The sequence below is a fragment of the Atractosteus spatula genome, chromosome 1 (genome assembly GCF_055471065.1).
Source record: "Atractosteus spatula isolate fAtrSpa1 chromosome 1, fAtrSpa1.hap1, whole genome shotgun sequence".
In the NCBI taxonomy this organism is placed as follows: Eukaryota; Metazoa; Chordata; class Actinopteri; order Semionotiformes; family Lepisosteidae; genus Atractosteus; species Atractosteus spatula.
In genome coordinates, this window is record NC_142706.1 from 19,401,186 (window position 1) to 19,422,744 (window position 21,559).

Below are 21,559 nucleotides of genomic sequence, written 5' to 3' on the forward strand. Positions count from 1 at the left end.
CATCAGGACCCTTACTGGGGCACTGGTTTTAAATTCCTGATCTCCACTTATCCACCACAATGATTTCTAGAATTAATGTACTTTTTTAGTGGTTCCATTCAGTGCTAACCAGGCCCAAGCCCCTTGGCTACCGTCTGAAGAGAACAGGCTTTAATTTGGTGTAGCTTCTGTACCAAACTTTTCCTACACGATTCAAGTGTACTCAGTACAAAGACCATGTAACGCCGCAGTAAGTCTGTGCCTTCAGATTTACACTGCTGTTTTCACATCACAAAGCCTGGGGATTTTCTGTTCCTCGGTGTGGACATGCAGAACCAGGCAGGGAGTCTAATGTCAGTACATTATTTTAGTTATGAAGTGCGGTATCAAATTCTCAAGGTTACCTACTTATCTTCTGAAGCAAAGTAGGCATTGTACAGAATCCATATTTACCACTAGCATCCCGATAGCTGCATTATGGAAAACAAATGAGTTCAGAATTTAATGTGATAAATAATAGGTTAACTTACCGGTTTACACACTCTGAACACCTACATGCAAATATATCGGTATGCGGAATACACTATTTGTTATGGATCTCTACATAATTCTCATTTTATATTTGGGGAGGGGTTTATTAAATCTAAAAAAATCTAATTTTGAATGAAAAGATAAAACCTCAGTGAAAAGAAAAAAGGGACTAGAAAAGGGTTATTAAAGACATAATAACCTGAATTAAATTTGCAACAATGTTTATTTGACTACAACCTACAGTCAAAATAACTGCAACACCTAGCAGTGTTACCTCTGTCGGTTTACGCTCTAACTGTGACGCGTGGCTGCTGTGTGAAATTAGTTTCTCACAGTGTCAAAGAATTGCAAGGTTAGAAAGAGAAAGGTGCGGGGTGGGAGACAATGCTCAAAAAAAGCTGCCAACCTTGCCTTGTCTTGGATTTTTGAGAAAACCATCCTAATGGGGAATCGCTCTTTGCGAAGAGAACAGTGACACCAGGTGGACAAGCAGAGTGCTAGCACTGGGCACAGCTGCGCAGCTCCATTTCAGCACAACAAAGCACAAACGTGTAGTGTGCTTTCTGCCTTGGTAAATGATATGTTGGCCTTAAAGTGGTTTGTTTGTGTGCTGAATTTATCAGAATTGGTAAAAAAAAGAACAATTCATTTTCTTTAAGCAAAGCCCTATGCACCTTTCACAACCTGGCAGCTTTCACAACATGCAGTAAGCTTAACATTTTTTTTTGTGCTTGTGTAGACCTGTTACAAAACAGAACACTGGTTTTGAAACTTTCAAACATTGCAGAAGTGATAACATAAAAGAGTCTGAGCGGGAGCAGGCTTAATTGTTTTGCCTAGACCTTGGAGCCTCCTGAGCGGAGCTTAGCATGTTCTCCCCCACCTTCAGGTGGGTTCATCCCAGGTGCTCTGGTGTCCTCCCGCTTTTCACAGATATAGTGGCTAGGCTAATCTGTATCTCTGAAGTGCCCCTGTGTGGTTGTGTGTGTGTCCTGCAAGGGACAGGCATCCAATCCAAGGTGAAGTGTTGTCTTGTGCTCTTTGCTTCTGAAATAGGCTCCAGGATTCTGCAAACCTTACCAAGATAACGGGCTGACATATTTTACCATTTGAGGTACTATTTTGGGACAATGAACTGAGGTCCTGCATACTTTGCACACTTAAAACCCTAAAGCACTTTTTGAAAGAGTAGTGGTGTTTACTTTTGTGTCCTGGAGAAATTCTGCTCCAGCCTACTTAATATTCCCATTTATTTGAATTGGTGACACAATTTCTCTGCTTGGTCATAGTGCAAGGAGCACTTAAAATGATAAAAAAAGCCCTTAAATTAAATATTAAAGTAAATATTTTCATGTGGCGGTTGAACCCAAGGTGAAATTTTGATTGTCAGCAAACTAAGAATAATAAAGAGATCAACCTGTTCATAGACCTAAAAAATAAAGACCTTTTACAAAAAGGTGTTCAATGCTAATAAATACCCTTTCTTTCTTGATTATCTCTCCTTATTGTAAATTATTAAAGATTTCCCTTAGAATTAGAGAAAATTGTTAAAATGAAAAGGGGAACTAAAGAAAATGAAGGGAAATGGAGTGTGCATCCGCCTTCTTACTCTGCATTGTCAGAGTACACACAGATCAAGTCTGACCTCATGACCAACAGCTCAGCAGCTCAATAGCTCCAGATCAGCTGAGGTGTCACTTAAGTTAGATGTTGTGATCATAAATAATTATCGTCTTAAAACAACAAAAAGCCTTACTACAGTTCTTTCTTTCTTTAGAGAGAACTCGTTGGTCTTTTTTCTGCAGCCCTTTGGGCACTAGCCTTAGCTGTAGTGGTGCCAGTCTATTGTTTCCGACGCCTCCAGCCAAGCCCCTCAAGAAAGAGTGAGATGTGTCTGTAGATGCGCCCTGCTCACCGATGGAGGACCAGGAGGGTCCCTGCCAGATGTCATTCAGCTGCCAGTACAGAGCGCCCATTGTGTGGCCCTTTCCCTCTCGGATCTCACTGCGGCTCCGGAGGTAGAACTCCGTCTGCATCTTCACACACTGTGCCTGCATCACCTGTGCACACATGCAGAGGGAGGGGCTTACAGATAGCAGAGGAAGTAAGACATCGAAACACATCATCCAATAGTCTGCAGATCTGCCAGAGAACTCCAGCGGTTCTGTAGTTGTGGTTAGTTCTGAGAAATTTAACCATGGAAGCTACAGTGATTACAAAAACATTTTTTTTTTACTTTCAATACAATTTGTATTTGTGATTATGACACTAATATGAAACAGTAAGCAGGGCAGCACTACTTTTTTAACCAGTCGTGTTCTTGTTGGTCTCCTCTGAGTGCTCCAGTTTTCCTTTATCACTGTACAAAGACATAAAAGTAGCCTAATTAGCCTCTGGGAAAACTGGCCTTGATGGGAGTGTGTTTGTGTCAGTCTGCTCTGTGATGGACTGGTGTCCCAACCAGGGTGCACCCTGCCTTGCGCCTGTTGCTTGCTGGGATAGGCTCTGGCTCTCCCACAGCCCTGAATTGGAACAAGTGGTTCTTCCAACTGAATTAATGATCAGTACAAATATAAGATATGTTTTAAGTTGGGTAAATTCATGCATTCAATCATTAGAACAATAACATACTTTGTACTGTACTCTGTAATTTCAAGTGATCACGTATTGTATCAAAATGTTGAGATACATTGATTTATGTAATCTTAGGTGTCAGTACGTGACTCATAGCACTTTGAGGAACTAACAGCATGATGTCTGTCACCCACTGAATTCACCAAACTCTTTGTTCAATCATTTCCGATTCTTTGTTGCAGTTACTGAGTTCTTTTGAGTTCTTTTTTCAGCAGTAAAATGTATAATTAATTGGATATAGATCCCAACACTGACGTATCCAGCCTAAGATTGTCCTCTTTTCTTTCCCTCATGAGAACCTTGACTACATTAGCTGTATGATTTGGGTCACTGTTATGTTGAAGGGTGATGCAACTTGAAATAAGTATGGAAGATTTTTCTTTTACTTAAAATGATACCTATAATAACCATGGTTACCTTGAGGTAATGCATTACCAACTGTGGACTTTACAGAAATAAATAATCCAAAAATTGTAATAATCCAAAAATAAAATGCATTGTACTTATCATTCATATTAATCACATGATCACAAATACAAATCACTTGACTGAAAAACAAAAATAATAATTTTGACTTTCCGGTCCTAATACATTTTGATGGCACTATAGATAAAAAAACTGCAGTGTACAAGACAAGCAATTAATTTGATTTAAGAGATAAGAATAAAGTCATACAGGGTAAATCGCATGTGATGTTTCTGAAGCTCTATGTTGTCAACAAAACAATGCTGTTTATACAAGGTTCGATTAATAAATCTAGAGAACCTGTAATAAACTTGCACAATGTTGAATAATAATACAATGTAGTCTGTTATACTTTAAAATGAAAGATGAGCACAAAATTTAATAAAATTCTCAAAACCTCATATTTTCCTCATCAGAGTAGGGTATGTCCAATTTACAAAAACAAAAATAATCTTTTCTACTTTAACTTCGCTCCTGTACTGCAGATAGCTCCTGAGCAGCTAAAGAAATATAGAAAGCACTGTCGACCAACAGCTTTCAGCATGTGCCAGCATCCCAGCAAATTCCTTGCAACTGCAAGGCTGACATACAGAGACTGTACTTAGCTCCCAAGCTGCCTATTCAATAGAGGAGATGAATTGACATCATTCAGCTCGGACTCCCCTCTCTCCACAGCATGCAGAACCACTGATATTTCTGCTCTGTTCCTCCATTCCCCTCTCAGGAAACCACACTGTTCTGTTCAGGTGCATGAACAGGAACCTTACTAGACATACTTTCATACAATACTAAAATGTTACTAGTCATATACTGTACATAAGTGGAACAGTCTGGGCAGAATGCTTTGATTGGCAGGATGGTAGCAGTGCCTGTGCTGAGTCTGGATGCTACAACCCATCACCAAAAAGCCAAGAGTCCAGAGCTCTAACCACTACTCCACACTGTCATCATACTTGAATACCTTTAAGGACTCAACTGTTCTACTCAAGGACTCGGGTCCTTACAGGCACCTTTCACTGAACTCTGTTCCTTTTCCTGTCCATGTGCAGTGTACTGCAGTCATATGCCTGGCCATATAGTATGGAGCACAGTTGTTTTGTTTCATCGTGTAACGTAAGGCACTAGGCTAAACTTAATACAGTAGTTTGCTAGACTAGTGGTTCCCAGCTATTTTGAGTGACACTCAGTCATATGTGAAATTCTAACAAACTTTCAAATGAATAAACTGCCCTGAGTAAACATTTGTGATTTAGTCCAGCTAAATTGTGAAAATTCCCTGAACAAATATATATGAAAAACATAACAGTACATATGGATTAACAATCACATGGCTGGTACTGTTTCTCTGACTTCAAAGATGGGGTATCAGGGTGGAGCGATGACGATTTTGACTTGGATGAAGTGGTTAGAAAAATGGATGGATGGATATCTTAGAAGTAAAAACTCAGAAATTGGCCATCAACCAGAATAATGCATAAATTACTACCACTATTAGTTCTTCTGAATTAAATGTATATGTCTTTATGGAATAGTCACAAAGTGACTTTATATAGTGAATTTATAAAGAGTAAAATACAGAAAAATAAGCCAATACCCTTTTTCCTAGGCAAGCTATCTGTAAATGCTAAAAATGTTATCACTACATAAGACCAAATCAAACAGCTCCACACTAGAAATAACAGGCAAAATTAGCCAGCAAGGTGATTGGTTCTTGGGCTCCAATGCCTTGACAGTCACCTGCGTGAGAAACAACGTGTCTTTATAGTGCTGCAGGGGATCGGGTGATGCAGGCAGGGAGAAGTGGAGACTGGCCTGCTGTAACATCTCCTTGTTCCCCGAGAGGTGGTGCTGTCGGTGATCGGTGAAATTACTGGAGTAGCTCCAGTCCTCTGGTGCAGATATCTGGGGAGTTACAAAGAGTCACAGGAAGGAAAGGCTGACTCACACAGAAACGAGAATGATAAATAACTGAGTAACGCATGTGCTGGACACTGTATCTGCTCTTAAGAAGTCTTAGGTTAGTCTGGGAGTAACGGCAACTCAAGCTGAAACCCTGGAGGACTGCAGAGCCTTTGGTATTTGATCCAATCAAGACCTCTTTTGGTTTTGAGTGGATGAAAACATTATTTTCTTCAAGCCTAAAAACAGATTTAGAGATATTGTAGTTTATGATCAGGAAATTGGCTGACATTTTGTGGAATATCTCCTTATTCATGGCATATTATTAATGGACTCTGTGTCTAACATCTTGCCCAGACAGTACGACAAAGTGCACTGACTTAATCCAGCTTCCGATACACCAATGGCACTAAGGGCACAGGACTTTTGTCTTTATCAGGATTGACAATCAACAGGTTAAATAATCTCATCACCTGCATGCAGTCAGCATTCTCGCTAATGAAAATTCAAACGCAAGATTCATAATTTGCTCACTTTTCAGAAACTTAAATGCATTTTTATAATTCATATACTGTACATTAGATTCATAATTTGTTTTTTAATCATAAAGAACTCTAATTGTTACATCTTAATGCTGTATTCTAATAACTTCCCTAAGAAGAACAATACAACATTTTTTCCCCACTTAAAGACAAAATTATTATGGTGAAAAAAGGACGTGCTTGTAATTGTACTCGTTTAGATAATTATAGGTGAGGAGTGTAGGACCTTATTCATTTATTTTTAATATATTAATGTTGTAAAAGCACTATTTATGACTATAAACTGCACGTGTTGAGAGGAGATCTTTACACCAACGAATTTCCTCCGCACTAGGAATCAAGTCCTATGAAGGTTACCTTTAGCTGAGCACTTCTTTAGAATTAGTTGAGTGATAACCAATTCCTCTACCGCCAAACATGTTAAATTACCACTGCTGACCAGAGTTTGGAGATTTGAAAAATGTTTACAAAACAAGGAAAGAGATGGCACAAGTAGAAAAAAAGAAAAATAAAGATCATTTGAGTTTAATTACATGTCCCCCGAAGGAAAACAGCAATAGAGTTTCATAGGTCGGACATAACATTATTAAAGAAAGCAGGTTTTACCTTCTGCAGTGTTGAAAACGATGGCCAGGACTGAAAGCCATATTCTGATGCAAACCTGGTCTTGGGGAACAGTTTCCAGTCCCAACAATCTTCCACATAGCTGTAGAAATGGGTGTCTCCGTAATGGGGGTCATATGGATTCTGTGCTATCCAGCCCTCCTGTACAGATTCATCGCCATTGGTGGGGCTGGAGGCGAGGAAAGGGCGACTTTTATCTTCCTAGAATTAAAAAAAAAATAAACAGAGTATTTTTTAGGATAGAATTTAGCAACACTATACCTGAGAAAGTCTCCAGCCTTGCTCCTCCAGAGTAAGCAATGTAATCACTAAATGAGTTCTGTGTATTTTCAGATACTGTAGTCCATACGTTACAGAGACATTCCTGAAGTACAGAAAAAAGCAGTTATTGAAAAATGACTTTTTTAAAAATGGAACAGCACTCCAGGCCATTAATTGAACACAGGGTCCCAGTCTTGCAAGGCAGCAATGCTAACCACTGGGCTACCATGCCACCTTCAGTGTAATCCATTCATATTTATTTTTACTGTGGCTTTTATTTTTTGTGTGTTGTCACACAATACAAACATATTTCAAGGTCCCCCTTAGAAACTAGTAACCTCAAAATGTAATAGTATTTGACACTGTTTTAGGGGTTTGAACATTTTAATGTAACTTGAATTGCATTAATTCTAGGAACCGAAGCATTCTTTTATTGTCATTAACACAAGGTGATATTAACTACTGGTCCTTAGTAGTACTGTATCTGAGTACACAGATCATTCTTGACATTTGTACTAATGTTCTCACTAAATAACTTTGTTTTATCCTGTTGTATTTTAATGGATCTCTTCATATTAGGAGTTTTGTGGTACTGGTGTAGTACTTCCGTGTTGCTACACTTACAACTACACTCTGCTGGTTAAACAAAAGTGAAAGCAGTCATCACATGAGTAATTTCAATTAGAAGAAACCCCAATAGAAATAGGGGAATACTGCAATGTTGCAAGTACCTTGAGGTGTAATTTATTTTAAAAGAATAGTAGCATGAGAGCCTAATCACCTGATATAGATGTATAGCTATAAAAATGTTAAAAATTTAAAAACATGTAGTATTGAATAACATATGCTGCATTTCAATGGCTCTTTAAGAAAATTCTGAATTCAGATGTTTCCATTAAGAACAATCAGTGAGTGTATTACACCTGTACAGAGAATCTGTTTTTATAAAGGCAAGAACGATCACATCAGTAACATAGTAGTTAAATCTGTTCCATTTTGAAGTCTCTGGAAGATATCACCATTTAAAAAATGTGAAAAGAACTATGCTAAAAAAATCCAGGAAATAAAAACCTAATGTGATGTTAAACATCTATGGTTGCTTTGTTCAGGGCCTAGACAACGTACGACAGTTTAAAAAGTGAAAGAGGAAATAAGACCTTTTCCATTTCATATGATATGGTACTTATCAACTTTTAAAATGTCCAAACAGAATTTTGAAAACAGATATATATATATAAGGGGGTTATTCCCTCAGCTTCTCCAGAACTCCAGAATAAGTAGAAACAAAAAAATAAAAATGTAATGCATTTTTAACTGAGCTAGTGTCTATCAACAATGACCTGTTACAGAACAGGGGCAATTGTGTTTTCCGTACAGTTGCGTATAAGAGAGTATATCTCCAGCTTCATAAACTTGTGTGAAACCTATATCTTTTTCTACCACTAGGTTACACCATTGAGACAGTCCATTAAGTACCTTAAACACTTGATAGCTTGTGCAGTGAATTTTCCTGGTAGATGCTGACACAGCTGATTCTGTCTGTGATCACAGTCAATATCATGCTGCAATGGATTCTTGATTTTTATTTGTTTATTTTAAGAGCATACTCACAAAAAATGCAACTGAAAATACCATAATTAGAAACCAGAACAAAATTCCAAAAATAAAACATGGTCAGGAGTGCTGAATAAGGCTTCTGCAATAATAATGTCAGACAACAAACAAAAAAAATGGCAACATTTTATATCCATGTTTCTGGCCACTCATATAAATTAATTATGCCACTAGTAGAAGCCCTAACATGTCCAGTGGAAATTCACTTAAATTCATAAGAAACGAGCACTGTGGCAACTGCCATTCCGCCAAACAAAGGATTCACATTGTTACTCGATATGTTAAGAACAAATAAATATACGACTGGGATTCAAAAAGTAGAACCGCAACTTGAATCTGTTCGTAAGAACCTTATTGGTTTTGGCCTGAATTAATCTCAGATCTGCAATAAAATACAGTACATCACCTAGGTAGGCATTTCTTTTTTTTACCCATACTGTAGCACATAATGGCTGTGGCTTTTTGGCTATGCTTGCTACAATACTACCTGGGCTCAATACTGAGTGTAGACTGCCCTTCACCACATCACTAAAATAAAATTAAGTCTAAAATAAAAACTGTGAGACTGCAGAGTTCAAGGTTAAGAAGAGCTCAGGGTTATGTCTCTACTCTGTATACATTGTGCTATCATGTAACCAATGATACAGACCACATATGCTGACTTTCAGACACTGGAAAAGATTAACTTCTAATGGAGTACAGACAATGTCTGCCTATACATGACCTCAAAGTTGCCATGTGAAAGAGAATACAGTCTCTATGTTCTTCAGTTTAGGAATTTAGGAGGAAGCAGAACCAGCAACAATACAAAAAAACTTGCAACTATACGATATATTATTGGGAAGGATGCTGGCTCTGCAAAGAGATTGCATTCCTGATGTGCACATTCTAAAAGCACACGTATGTATTGGCACACAGGAAGTGAATGACATCTTAGGCAATGATAAACAACTAGATTAAAAACATCAGCACTTGACTGCAAGAGAAACTCACTCAATAATACTAACACAACTCAGGTACCAAGAAAAGACAATATCATAAAGACTTATTCTACAGGAGTAAAATTAAGTCAGAATGAGCCAAATGTTAAAGCCGTCTGTTAAATCAATGCAAAGTTACTTACATTTTGAACTATTTCCCTGATGTTGTTCACGTACAGTGTCACATAATCGCTGCGGTATATCTGCCGTTTTGAAAGTGGGACATTGAACCAGTCTGTAGCAACGGCGGCCTCATTCTCATTGTTTCCACTCCATATAATAATTGAAGGATGGGATTTCAGTTTCCTTACCTAAGAAGTAAACAGAAGACAAGCTCCAGATCTTGTAGAATAGGGGTTGGCAATTTGCAGCACACAAAGAGATTCAAACAGTGTGAATTTGTTTGACACGATGACTATTCAGAAACCATAGATAGAAAACCATTGGAATTTATAAAGATTAAATTCAAACAACGGAGCAGTGATAACATTTACCATGGATTTAAAGTTTATTAAAACAAAGGCACCTTAACCACCATTTAAGTACCCTTCTAGTATTCCCAAGCACTAAATGAAACCAGTTAATGCACCTTATGATTATACTCGGAAATCAATTCTGAAATCTCTCAGTGAGTATGTGTACCACAAGGACTGTGAAGGATACAGTCCTGTCTTGCGCACAGTGGTTTGGGGATAAACTCCATCTTGCTATGACCCTTACCGGTAATAAGTTGCTTTATTATAATGGATGATTGGACAAACACTGAAAATTTCAGAACACGGCAAAAAAACTCACATAAACAAAACACCACAAGACATAAACAGTGTGCTGCATTTTACACAGACTGCCACTGCTGTGCCTTTAACATATAATTATTTTTCTCTAAAAAGTTTTAACCATGATATTAACATATAATCAACATTTTTGTGCCTGTCAAATTTAACTTGGAAATGATGAACAGATTGTCCCTCAAGACTTAATTTGAATAAAACCAGCACATCTCAATCATATAGAAAGCTGTGATATTTTTCCACTAAGTAAATCCTCAGCTGCTTAATAAACAGTTACTCCATGAACTTTTCTAAAGGCCAGTAATCACAAACTACATCTAACATTGCTAACAGGAACTTATATCAATAACAACCCACTAATGAGTTAAGCCCTGTATATTTTTTTTCTGACAGTTCAAAACATTTACAATCCTTCCTGTAATTATGACAAAAATAACAAATTTGGAAATAAAAATGATGTTATTCATAATTGAATAACTGGAAAAAAAGACCAATGATCAAAGATATAGCTGCTAATGAATAAATGCTTGTTTATATTTGTACGATATCTCCCCACTCACCAGCTGGTACACTTACTTGTCCCCTCTACCCCAGCATGGCTTGCAACATACACATAAAAATAGCACGAGAACAATTACCAAAAAGGTCTATCTTGTCTAACTGTAAGCACATTTTTTTATTCCAAGAACACCATCCAGCAGATTTCCAAAAGGCCCAGGGGAATCCGTTTTCACGGTGCAATTTTACAGTAGCCTGGCTGACACACCCCTTGTCATTTGTGTAAAAACTGCCTCCTGTTTTCGATTCTGTATTTAGTGGCGCTTAGCTTCGATTTTGGTCCTCTGGTCCCTGTTTCAATGTTCAGTTTCAGAGAGGGACTTTATCAGTATGTCTTGGGATTCTGAAGGCGTGTTCTTTCCTCAGTTTGCTTCAGATTATATAATTCTGGATAGGTATTAGCAGTTGTTGTAATTGTTCCTTTCTGGGCTTGTCCCGAAAAAAAATACCTTTTTATGTGTTTTTTTTTTACATGCTAACATCAGGCATTGAACTGATGAATACTCCCTATATGGCCAACCACTTTGTAAACCTTTTTTCTCACTTCATCATAATTTTGTCTGATGCAAGAGGATTCTAAACTCCTTTCAATTAGATGTTTCTTCCAGGTGAACCCCACCATTTTTACATTAAGAATTCACATTCATATAACCTATATGTAACACTGCTATTTTATTGCATTAGACTTCACTGTAATGCAAAGGTGTTGAAATCCCTATGTCTTGCTTACTGTACAATATTTGTGAGGTTCCCACTATGTCCTCAAAATGTTTTTTGAGGACCACCCAATTTCCCTGATACCATCTGAAAATAAAAAAAAAATGTTTTTTATAATTAGGCCACAAACTTGAGCATTTAGATTAACTGGAAGACACAGTGGGTTTAAACTGCTACTGTATCTGAAAATCTGCATATCATGTCTTGTGCTCTTTTACTATGCAGACTGAAATTGCAGTATCTTCAAAGGTTAACAGGTTGATTAGAAATGATAATACCATGCTAAGCCTCATTAACAACAATATTAGAAACTCAAGAAGGGTTACAAACTAGTGGAGGTCATTTAGCCAATCTAGCTCAGCTGGGAGTTGGTAGTTAATTATCCATTTCTTGAAAGAAGTTGGGGTACCAGCTTAAACTTTGAGGAAAGAAGTGGTATTCTCACAGTTCCTTCAGAAAAAAAAAGGTCAAAAACATTTTATGGAACGGTTTCTTAAAAAACGTGTTTTGAAAATGAAGTCTGGTATTAGTAATCTAGCAATGATTGGACTGGAGTTAAAACTCTGTATATCTAAACCAGCTGTCACTTAAGAAGTCCATGACTCATGTTACACTGTTACATAACTCTCTGAGTCCCCCACAGTGTTAGAAGGAAAAAGCCCTGCCGATGAAAACAAGGTGCCGCGTGCTTCCGTTGGCAATGAGCAATCGCACACTGAAGGATGAGCTCCAAAAATGGATTCTGACTGTAGTAACAAGAAGAAAAAAAATCTACTTCTACTTCAAACAAGAGAGGCTTCTGCTTCCCTACAGCACCGAGGAAAATAAAGCACTGTGAGCCAAATATAGCTTGCAGAACATGACAGTGATGATTACAAAAACAAGATACTAGGAAAGGTCAATGACTGAAACATGGGAGAACGAAAAAAGTAAATCGACTCATACTGCAATAACAAATGAACAAGGTAGAACAAAGTCTTCATTCACAGCAAGAACCATTTTATTATGACATGGCTGTCCGGCTGCCCTTTTTGTTGAATATCAGACTGTTCGGTTAATTGCTTTGTAGACACAGACAGCTGTAGAACTTCAATCTCTTAGTTTTAGAAGACAATAATCAGCCAGTATTATACATTTATAAAGGGAAATTCCTTTTATAAAAAATATTGTAGATAATCCATGTTTTTTTTTATTGTGTAATATATTATTTCCTGTTCAGTGCTATAGAACTTTTTCACCACAGCATTTTGATATTGATATATTTGCTTAGTTACTTATTTGCTTTACAAAAGTACTGAAGCAGCACTGACACTGGCAGTCCTGGGTTACCTTCCTACATTATCTACTCCTATTCACTTTGAGAAGTCTTTTCTATTTCTGTTTTCCTGGAATAGTCAAGATTAATCACTACAAGAAACAAAACCAGAAATTTGCAAAGAACTGACAGGGAGATCATTCATCAAGAAGGCATCTTGCCCTTGGTTTAAAGTCATCTTTTGAACCTGTTCATTGTTTGATGTACGATCCAAATACACTATAAAACACACATGGAAAGAACAGGTGTGTTTTGAATACAATTAGATCTTAGGTCACTGTTCTCTAACATGGTGGCATACAGAGCTACCAGACTCAACTTATGTTGTGCATCCTTGATTAACTAAACTATCTAGCTGAGCGCTGCTGGGATTCATGCTTCACAAGCAGCCAATTGTTGATAAAAACACATATGAAAACATAATGCAGCATCAATAAAACATTGTAAAAAGTTTTCATTCTCTCTGGGTTTTTGCATTGATAAAACTAATTTTACTCTTGGTGTAACACAGTTTAGTGATCCTGAGTCAATGCTGTAATATTATTGTTATGTAGCAGGTATTTTGTAGCTGAATTCCTAAAGGAAAGTAAGTGAGGGGATAACATTGTGCATAATATCTGCAAACATTTATATACTGTACATGCATTTACTTTATTTTTAATTTCCAGATCCCAAATTATTTTAAAAGTTGACCTTAGTGTTATAATTACAAAGAAATACATATAGTAAGTACCACAGGTAGGCAACACAATTTTCATAATGTGAATTCAAAAAAGATATTAATGAAAAAACAAGTCAGGTCAAATACCTTTTAAGACCCATTGTTCTTTCTGGAGGTTATGGCTTTGTTACAGGAAAAAAGGTGAACTGTTCAAGAGAACAAAATGATCAGAACCTAACACAAGATGAAAGCCTGACCTACTCAAAAAAATATTTAAAAATAAACTTCACAGGGGAAGGTAAAATAATTAAAGTGTTTGGGAAAGACTAAAGAAAAAGTGAAGTATAATCAAGGCCTATGATAAGAAATCTATGGCACTCTTGAGCGTCCTTCTTTTTTTCCCATCAAAACAAATCCAGCAGGTGAATATTGCAACCAAGTTCAATGTCTCAGCTCAGATGTCTCTGGTTGGCCTTTCCAGTTCAAGCTCAGAAAAGATTACAACTGAGCAGCGACACAATAAAAGCTTACTCTGCCTTTCCTTCCCGGATTGCTGAAAGTGTTGTTTCCATCTTATCTTTCCCTAAGGACTTCCATCCCTGAAACAAACACCCCCACACAGAGAAATTTACTCCCCTTATTGTTTTCTGTCAACCCTGGGTACCACTTACTTGATGAATAACTTCTTCTCTCACCGTGGTAATAAAGCTTGATTCAGTGGGGTATAGTGCGCAAGCAAACATGAAGTCTTGCCAGATCTGAAACACAAAAACAGTGCTGACATTTACATGTTTAAATAGCAGGTCTGCAAACCCAGTGCTCTAAAGCTCATGTTATATGCATTATATATATATATGCTCACTGCTAAAAAAAAAAAGGAAAAATCCAGGTACACAACACAGGTAGTAAAAAAAAAACAACTAATGCTTTTAGTTTTTCTAATAAGAATATTAATATGAAGAAGAATAAATAATGTAATATAAAACAGCTGACCCTGAGCAGGGTATAGCTGATGATAGAACAGGTGAACACCTCTAAACTTCAGATGAAATAACTTACGGCCTTGTAGCTCAATGTGCAGAGTTTTTTCTAGATGAAAAACAGAAAGAAAAGTGCAGAAATGTCAAGAAAGGACTTGCATTCATTACCATGATTCCTAGCTCATCACAAATGTCGTAAAACTCTTCTTGCTCGTAGATTCCTCCGCCCCACACACGCAGTGTGTTCATATTGGCATCAGCAGCAGATTGCAGGAGGCGTCTGAGGCTGATATTTTAGGGGTTCGAAAGGGGGACACAGAAAATTGAGCCAATAAACAATATCAATAGAGTATAAAAAACTGTATATACTAAACTGTATATACTAGATCTTCGGTAGCGTTCTGCAACCGAATAATGTCTATTGATTATTTACAAGCCTTTCAGTCTACTGGTCTTACATGGAAACTATTTTGGGACCAAGTAATAGGGTTTACAGAATAGTGTTTACTTGTTTTATAATTTCAGTTTTTTTTTACATTTTACAGTGAATTTGATCATTTTCTTTATTATATTTGATGCCGAATTTGTCCATCATGTGCATTTAACTTTAGCTCACCTATGCAGAATACAACCTGAAGAGTCAACTCAGTTGAGAATGTAATTCTTTAACACTTTAACTCTCTTCTCTGAAGCACTGATAACACAGCTCCCAGGTTACAGACAGGTGTTAAAACACAGAACATCCACTTTTATAGGACTGCTCCAGTTTGGTACCCGGGCAGTCAAAAACGATGACATTCATCAAATTTCTGCACAACTTCATTAATAAAGACTAGGGATTAGACCACATTAAATACTGCTTTACCACAAACAGGATTAACAGTCTTAGACCTGTGACACCTGCATCTTTACGTCTGAAGGGCAATGAAGGACAAGTGGCTTTAAATCAACACAAAGTCAAACACAGAAGTGATAAAACAGCAAACAATAGAAGCATAAAAACATTAGAAACACTGGTCTAGGCCCACATGCATACAGAGAAAACCTTGACCTAGACTGAAAGAAAACAGGGATTCTGTCCTCTCTTAAAAAGAACGAGTGTGGTGACAACCAGATCAAATTGAAACTGAATCGAGTGGAACAGCTCACACGTCGGGAGTGACCCTGTCCTGAAAAGCGTCAGCGGGAATCCAGTTGGAGCCCTTGAGGAACACAGGGCGCCCGTTGATCTTGAAATAAAAGCTTAGGCCAGGGGATCCGGCAACTGGCTCCTGCACCAGCTCCACAGTGCGAAAAGACACCTGTTGGAAGAAATAGCTTGGGCTGGTAACATCACATCACATTGCACAGATAAAGCAATGTACTATAGTAACTCTGTACAGTGTGTACATGACCACACATTTCATAGGCAATGAAGCGTAATGCAGTTCTGAAACATCTTCATACTTTGGATCATGCCTTCAGTATGTTCTCTCCACTGCAGACATCATCACATATTTGGTTTACAAGAGCATTGCTCTCATCTCTAAATGTTACTGGAGGGAAGAAAGAATGAGCAGAAAGGAGGGTGTTAACTGAAGCAGCATATTTGTTCTTGGCACTAATGCACTCTAAAGCACTGTGTGAATGCTTTTAAAATGAACAGTGACAGATTTTTAACAAGGTGCATAAAAGGCAAATATTTCAGGGGCTTCAAATACAGCACCCAAAGAGTCGCTGTGTTTGGTACCTCTCCTTTAATGTCATTGAACCATTTTTCAGCTAAAAAGGATGCTAACAGTTACCAAATGTTTTTCAAGTTTTGTTACAGCTTTAGGTGACTGAGAAGTGTCTCTTAGATTTTAGAGGAAGTTGGTGACACTTGGAAGAGTAAACACTTCTAACTTCAAAGCAGAGAGGATGTTTGCTGAGGTCTGGAGTGGGGGGAGGGGTTCCTTGAGCAGAAACAATTGGAAAGTTTACCTTAGTATACCTAGGACCGTTTGTGGGTTAATGATTGTCAAGGAGCAGTACAGACACACACAATATAAGATCACATTAAAAGCACAGACAAAAGAAAAGGAAGAAACAAGAAGCAGGATTGAAGCTTGCGCCAGGCAAGAGCCCCTACTTCATGATCATCCAAATCAAACCTGACTGGAGAAAAGTATTCTGTGTTTTTAGGGAACTTGGGTTTCCTTGGTAAAAGATACCTCAGTTAGAAACGTCTTTCCTGGTAAGGGTGCATTTTTTATGGATAGGGATGTAGGCTCTCATTTATTTTGTGGCATCAGGGGTGCAGAGAGAGATTTAACTGTAGGTTGCATTGTATTTAGTCAGAAGGCAGCTCATCTCTTATATGGCCTCCATGAGCATATTAAGAGTTTAATGCTTACTTGCAGTCTGGGGTTTTCTGGATGACCAGAATGTTAGGCCTCTAAAACCCCTTGTTTGTAAATACTGTTCATAAAGTAACTTGTGTGTTGTATGTTGTGTGTAGTGAAGTTTGTGTTTTATCATTGTAATAAATATTTGTTTAACCAAGTGTGCCTGGGTTGTTATTCCTCTCAACAAAGCTGTGCCAGAGAACAAAGAATTCACATGCTTCTAATTACACCAGCTGCTCGGGTATATTGCTAGAAATCACTTACAAGTTGGGGGTTATGATTAATTATTTCACTTATTGACTAAACCACTTGGTCAAATCCTGATTTTCACCATTTTCGTTACCCCCCATTTGTAACAGTTTATTAAATAAAACATGCAGTCGATTCAATGCAGAGCTAACGTTGTTTTCTTTACAGTTCTAAAAAGAGCAAAAGTCTTTCAAGTTGACTGAAAAAATTAAGAGAATTTGTGGGCATAGTGAATGCCAGAAAATGGACACCCCTGATTTAGAACAATGGGAATTTCAATTAATCAGAAAAGTTCACCTCAATAAGTGGCCTGAATTAGTGTGAATTTTAAGAAAATGTATTGTGGTATAGAATTAGGCCATAAATGTGCCGTCGACAGCTAATCAGCACTGTGAGGAGATGATAGGAAAACTGTCAAATGAAGATAGGTGTGTGTTGCTTTTTTGCAGGCACTCCAAACAGAGAGATTTAAAATTGATGTAAAACCACTTAACTCGCAGCTGAAATGATGTCATCTTTGTTTTAATAGTAAGATTTGCCTCAGGCCCTTCTGGACAGTTTTTAAGAGACGTGCTTACTGTGAATTAGAGCTGACACTACAAAACAAGAAGTTGTAATTTCAAGGGTAATCATGGGAGATTAACAGACAGCCTAGAGTTGCATTTCACCCATCAAAACTACTGAGGCATCGGGGCATTTCATTGGTTCTCTATGAGCACTTTTTTGTTTTAATCTCTTTCCCCCTTAACTAGGCCTCCACAAAATTCCTGATTCACTGCTGACACATTCTGACTCACAGTGGAGCTCAGAAAAGCTTTAGTTTTTGGAGCTTTCATTAAGTAACACCACTCAGAACCTGAACTGTAAGAATTATTAAAAGATAAAGTATTGGTTGGCAGAATTTCAGACCAAACAGAACAGTCAAGACAATGACATTCCCCAACAATGTCAGAGCGAGGAACCAATGAAATCTGAAGGAATTCTGTTGGGTTATGTATAAGATAAGATGAGATCACTTTATTAACCATATACAATTTCTTGCATTAGGAATTTGTCTTTTTGGCATACACCAGCTTGATCTCAATGAGACACACAGACACACAGACAGGGAGAGAAGCTTGGGGTCAGAGCGTAGGGTCAGCCATTTATACGACGCCCCTGGAGCTGGGGCCTTACGGAGTAGGATTCCTCTGCCAGCCGCAGGATTTGAACTGGCAACCTTCCAGCCACAGGCACAGATCCTTAGCCACAGTGCCACCCCTCTTTCCCCTAATAACACAGCTAGTGGTGTGCTGTTAAACATTTGTTCATATTATGCTTATACACGTTTTGATCCATGCTTCTATTTTAACCAATGCTATTGGCTTGGCTAATTCAGTACATGATAGTTCATCTTAAGATAAAGTTCAGATGGCAAGCTGACTACTAAAATACAGAAATATTATCAACTTCAGTGTTCATGGCTGTGGATCAATAGTGCATCATTACATGCAATTTGAATTAAGGAAAACTCCCAAACTGTTGTCTTGCAATGAAGTTCCTAATAGGGTTCTTTCCATTTTAAGCTATATGTGCCTGTTTAAAACAAGCCAAAGGAAAACATTCAGAACATAGATATTGGCATCTCCCCATCATACAGAACCTTAAGTGCTGTTTATAGATTCCCTCTTTCATTATTGGGCACTCAGTACAGTAATACAGACTTAACACAGTATCAGCAATGTGACCGTACAGACTATACATAATTTATTAAACTATGCCTGTGATTCTGTAAAACAAGTTCATAATGACTGGCAAATTCATCTTGATTTAGATGTGGGATATGTGGACTATGATGTATCAACAAACAAAATAAGACCTACTACAATAAAAAAGAACTGTCTGTTTCTTTATACTTGGATAATCTTTAACATTTTACTTGGAAAGGTAGTAACAAGAGGAATTTTTAGGAATTTTTGGATTTGCAAATATGAAAGTATTTCATTGAGTAGTGAAACCCTGTACAGCCACTGTTTTTTTGTTACAGGATGATTGTCTCCATTTCTGTCACGTGTAACAATGCTTAATATACACATGCAGAGAACTGTAAATATTAACTATGCCATTTCTTTATTTATAAGCACTGCACATGAAAAATTCAGGGCATGAACCAGTATTTTTCTTCAACACTTCTAGCCCGCAGCAGGAGAAAACTGGCACTTTTCATCTAGCTTATCTAAAGGCACAGAAGCAATTCTTCTGTGATTACATTAGTGTCATCCTGTGACAGGCCCCTATTACAAACATACTCTACCACATGATCTTCAGCTACCGCTTTTTTTAACTCTAAAGTGCATCACAATATCAGAGATTCAGATCACACAATTTTGGCCCATTGCAACACCCCATGGTTATTAATTGACAACAACAATATATTAGCAATTGTAATAATTTTTTGTACTTTTTAGTCTACCCAACTCTTATCAAGCTGTTTGAATAATTCTGCCCTGATATTTTTCCATTATATTAATACTAAAATAAAGTATGTATCTATATATGTATAAATGCATGCTTTTGTCTCTTAAACTGAAGAAAGGACATGGTTTCTATGCCTATTTCCCATTTTGAATTCAGTTGAATATACATTCTCATCTTTTTAGAAGTGTCTTGCCTGGGATTACATCATCCTGTACTGGCATGTCAAAACACAAGTCTTGATACATTAAGTTCATTACGTCTTTTTTTTTTGCTTTTTCTAAAAGCTTCAATAGTACTGGGTCTGGTTCCAGCACTACCATGAGGTTGAATGCACATGTAGTTAAGAGATATGACTGTAAACCAAACAAGGAATCATGATCTGTTGAAAACATGATGCATCACACATTCCTTTACTGAGTAACTGCTCAGTCTCCCGTCTAAATAATGAATAATAAAAGGTTAACCTCTGCCTATGTAATTGAAAGATCTGTAAATTAGGACAGTTTTGTTTTATTATTTATTATTTTTAAATGAAGTAAAACATCAATTATGAACCACCAAAGAACAGTAGATCTCCGCTATGCTACTAAAACCACAAACATACAGTATGAACCACTCTTTGTAGAATATATTACGTTCAACAAGTTATTTTCAGATGTTTCCATCTATATCAAGGAATGCATGAAAACAATGTAAGGATTATGGCTCTGGGGCACTATAGATATGTTCATTCTGTAAAGGAAGCTATTATAGGAAAAGGCTCAACTTTATTTTACTCAATTAAAAAAAAAAATTTTGGTCAGATTTTATATGTAGTGTCTTTACATTTCTGCTACCTCCACAATGTTGTAATGGTAAATACAGTAACAAGAGCAGATGGTAATTTGAATGAGAGATTTTAAAATTAGAGGATATGAAAATCTGTTTAGTACTGTGGCTTTGAATGCAGAAATTTACATCTGCGTAGGCCTATGAAGTAACATTCTTGTTTTGCCCACTTGTTTGCTATCAAGGTATTCTATAAATAATCACAACATACTTCCAATCTGACTACTAGTTAATGATAAAGAACTGATATTTCCCTGGCATGCTGCAGTTGAATTTCAGTCTTTAAAAGCAACCCAGAATAATTCAGGTTTCTGTTTTGATCATCTCCTGGACTGTCAAAAGGGATGTGCACAGACTGTCAACAAATATACATTTTTATCACTAAAAGCCTTTAATGTTTTTTAAGTTTCTTGTATAGAGGTGCTTTTAGAGGCAGTCTACCATAAATCCTGGATGAACGTATTCTCTGAGGGATTGTATTAATTTTTAGATGGAAAAAATAGCTCTCCAGAAAATTAATTTTGAAATTGCAAACATGCTTAAAAAATCTTTCCAGAATCTAACCTGTTAGCTTCTTCCCACTTAGATCCCAAATTTTACCTCCGTAGGGCTTTCTATTTGAAATATTTATTTGCAAATAGAGTACAATCACATGCTTTCATTACATTTCTGCTCACAGTTTCCAATGCCCTTCACAGCTCTTATACCTTTGTGCTTGCAGGACCTGTCAGCACAGTGTATCTTTGCCATAATTTCAGATCAGAGAATGCTGAACTCCTGGTGGTTTTCTCAAGTAGGCTAAAGTGCAGAAGAGCAAGAAGTTTTAGTTTTTAGGTATGTTGCCTCTGGGTCTCCATCCCAAACTATATTAGGAATGCTGGCATACTTGGATCGGTTTCAGTATCATCTATATTTATCTTATTTTTGAGCTGGGTTCATTGGCGAGTTTATGGTCCTTGTGCCCTTGTTATGTGTACAGTCATTGTTTTTACTGTGAAACACCACAGGGTGTCTTGCATAAAGAGTGCTTTGTAAGTACAGCACTTGTTCTTAGTGACCTCATTGCTTTATTCTTGTTATAGTTTATCTCATCTATAAAATCTACTTT

General features: G+C 37.3%; 1 protein-coding gene across 2 annotated transcripts in view; it reads right to left on the bottom strand.

Moving 5' to 3' along the window:
* manba (mannosidase, beta A, lysosomal) overlaps positions 1-21,559 on the bottom strand; it is a 43,255-nt gene that overhangs the window by 6,547 nt on the left and 15,149 nt on the right. For both annotated transcript variants that reach the window (XM_088931742.1, XM_088931828.1), the window contains exons 8-14: positions 15,701-15,852; positions 14,720-14,837; positions 14,243-14,329; positions 9,673-9,840; positions 6,657-6,875; positions 5,347-5,511; positions 2,426-2,570 (exon numbers count right to left, since the gene is read on the bottom strand). In XM_088931742.1, coding sequence (XP_088787868.1) covers positions 2,426-2,570; positions 5,347-5,511; positions 6,657-6,875; positions 9,673-9,840; positions 14,243-14,329; positions 14,720-14,837; positions 15,701-15,852 — 1,054 coding nt within the window. The remainder of the gene's footprint in view (positions 1-2,425; positions 2,571-5,346; positions 5,512-6,656; positions 6,876-9,672; positions 9,841-14,242; positions 14,330-14,719; positions 14,838-15,700; positions 15,853-21,559) is intronic.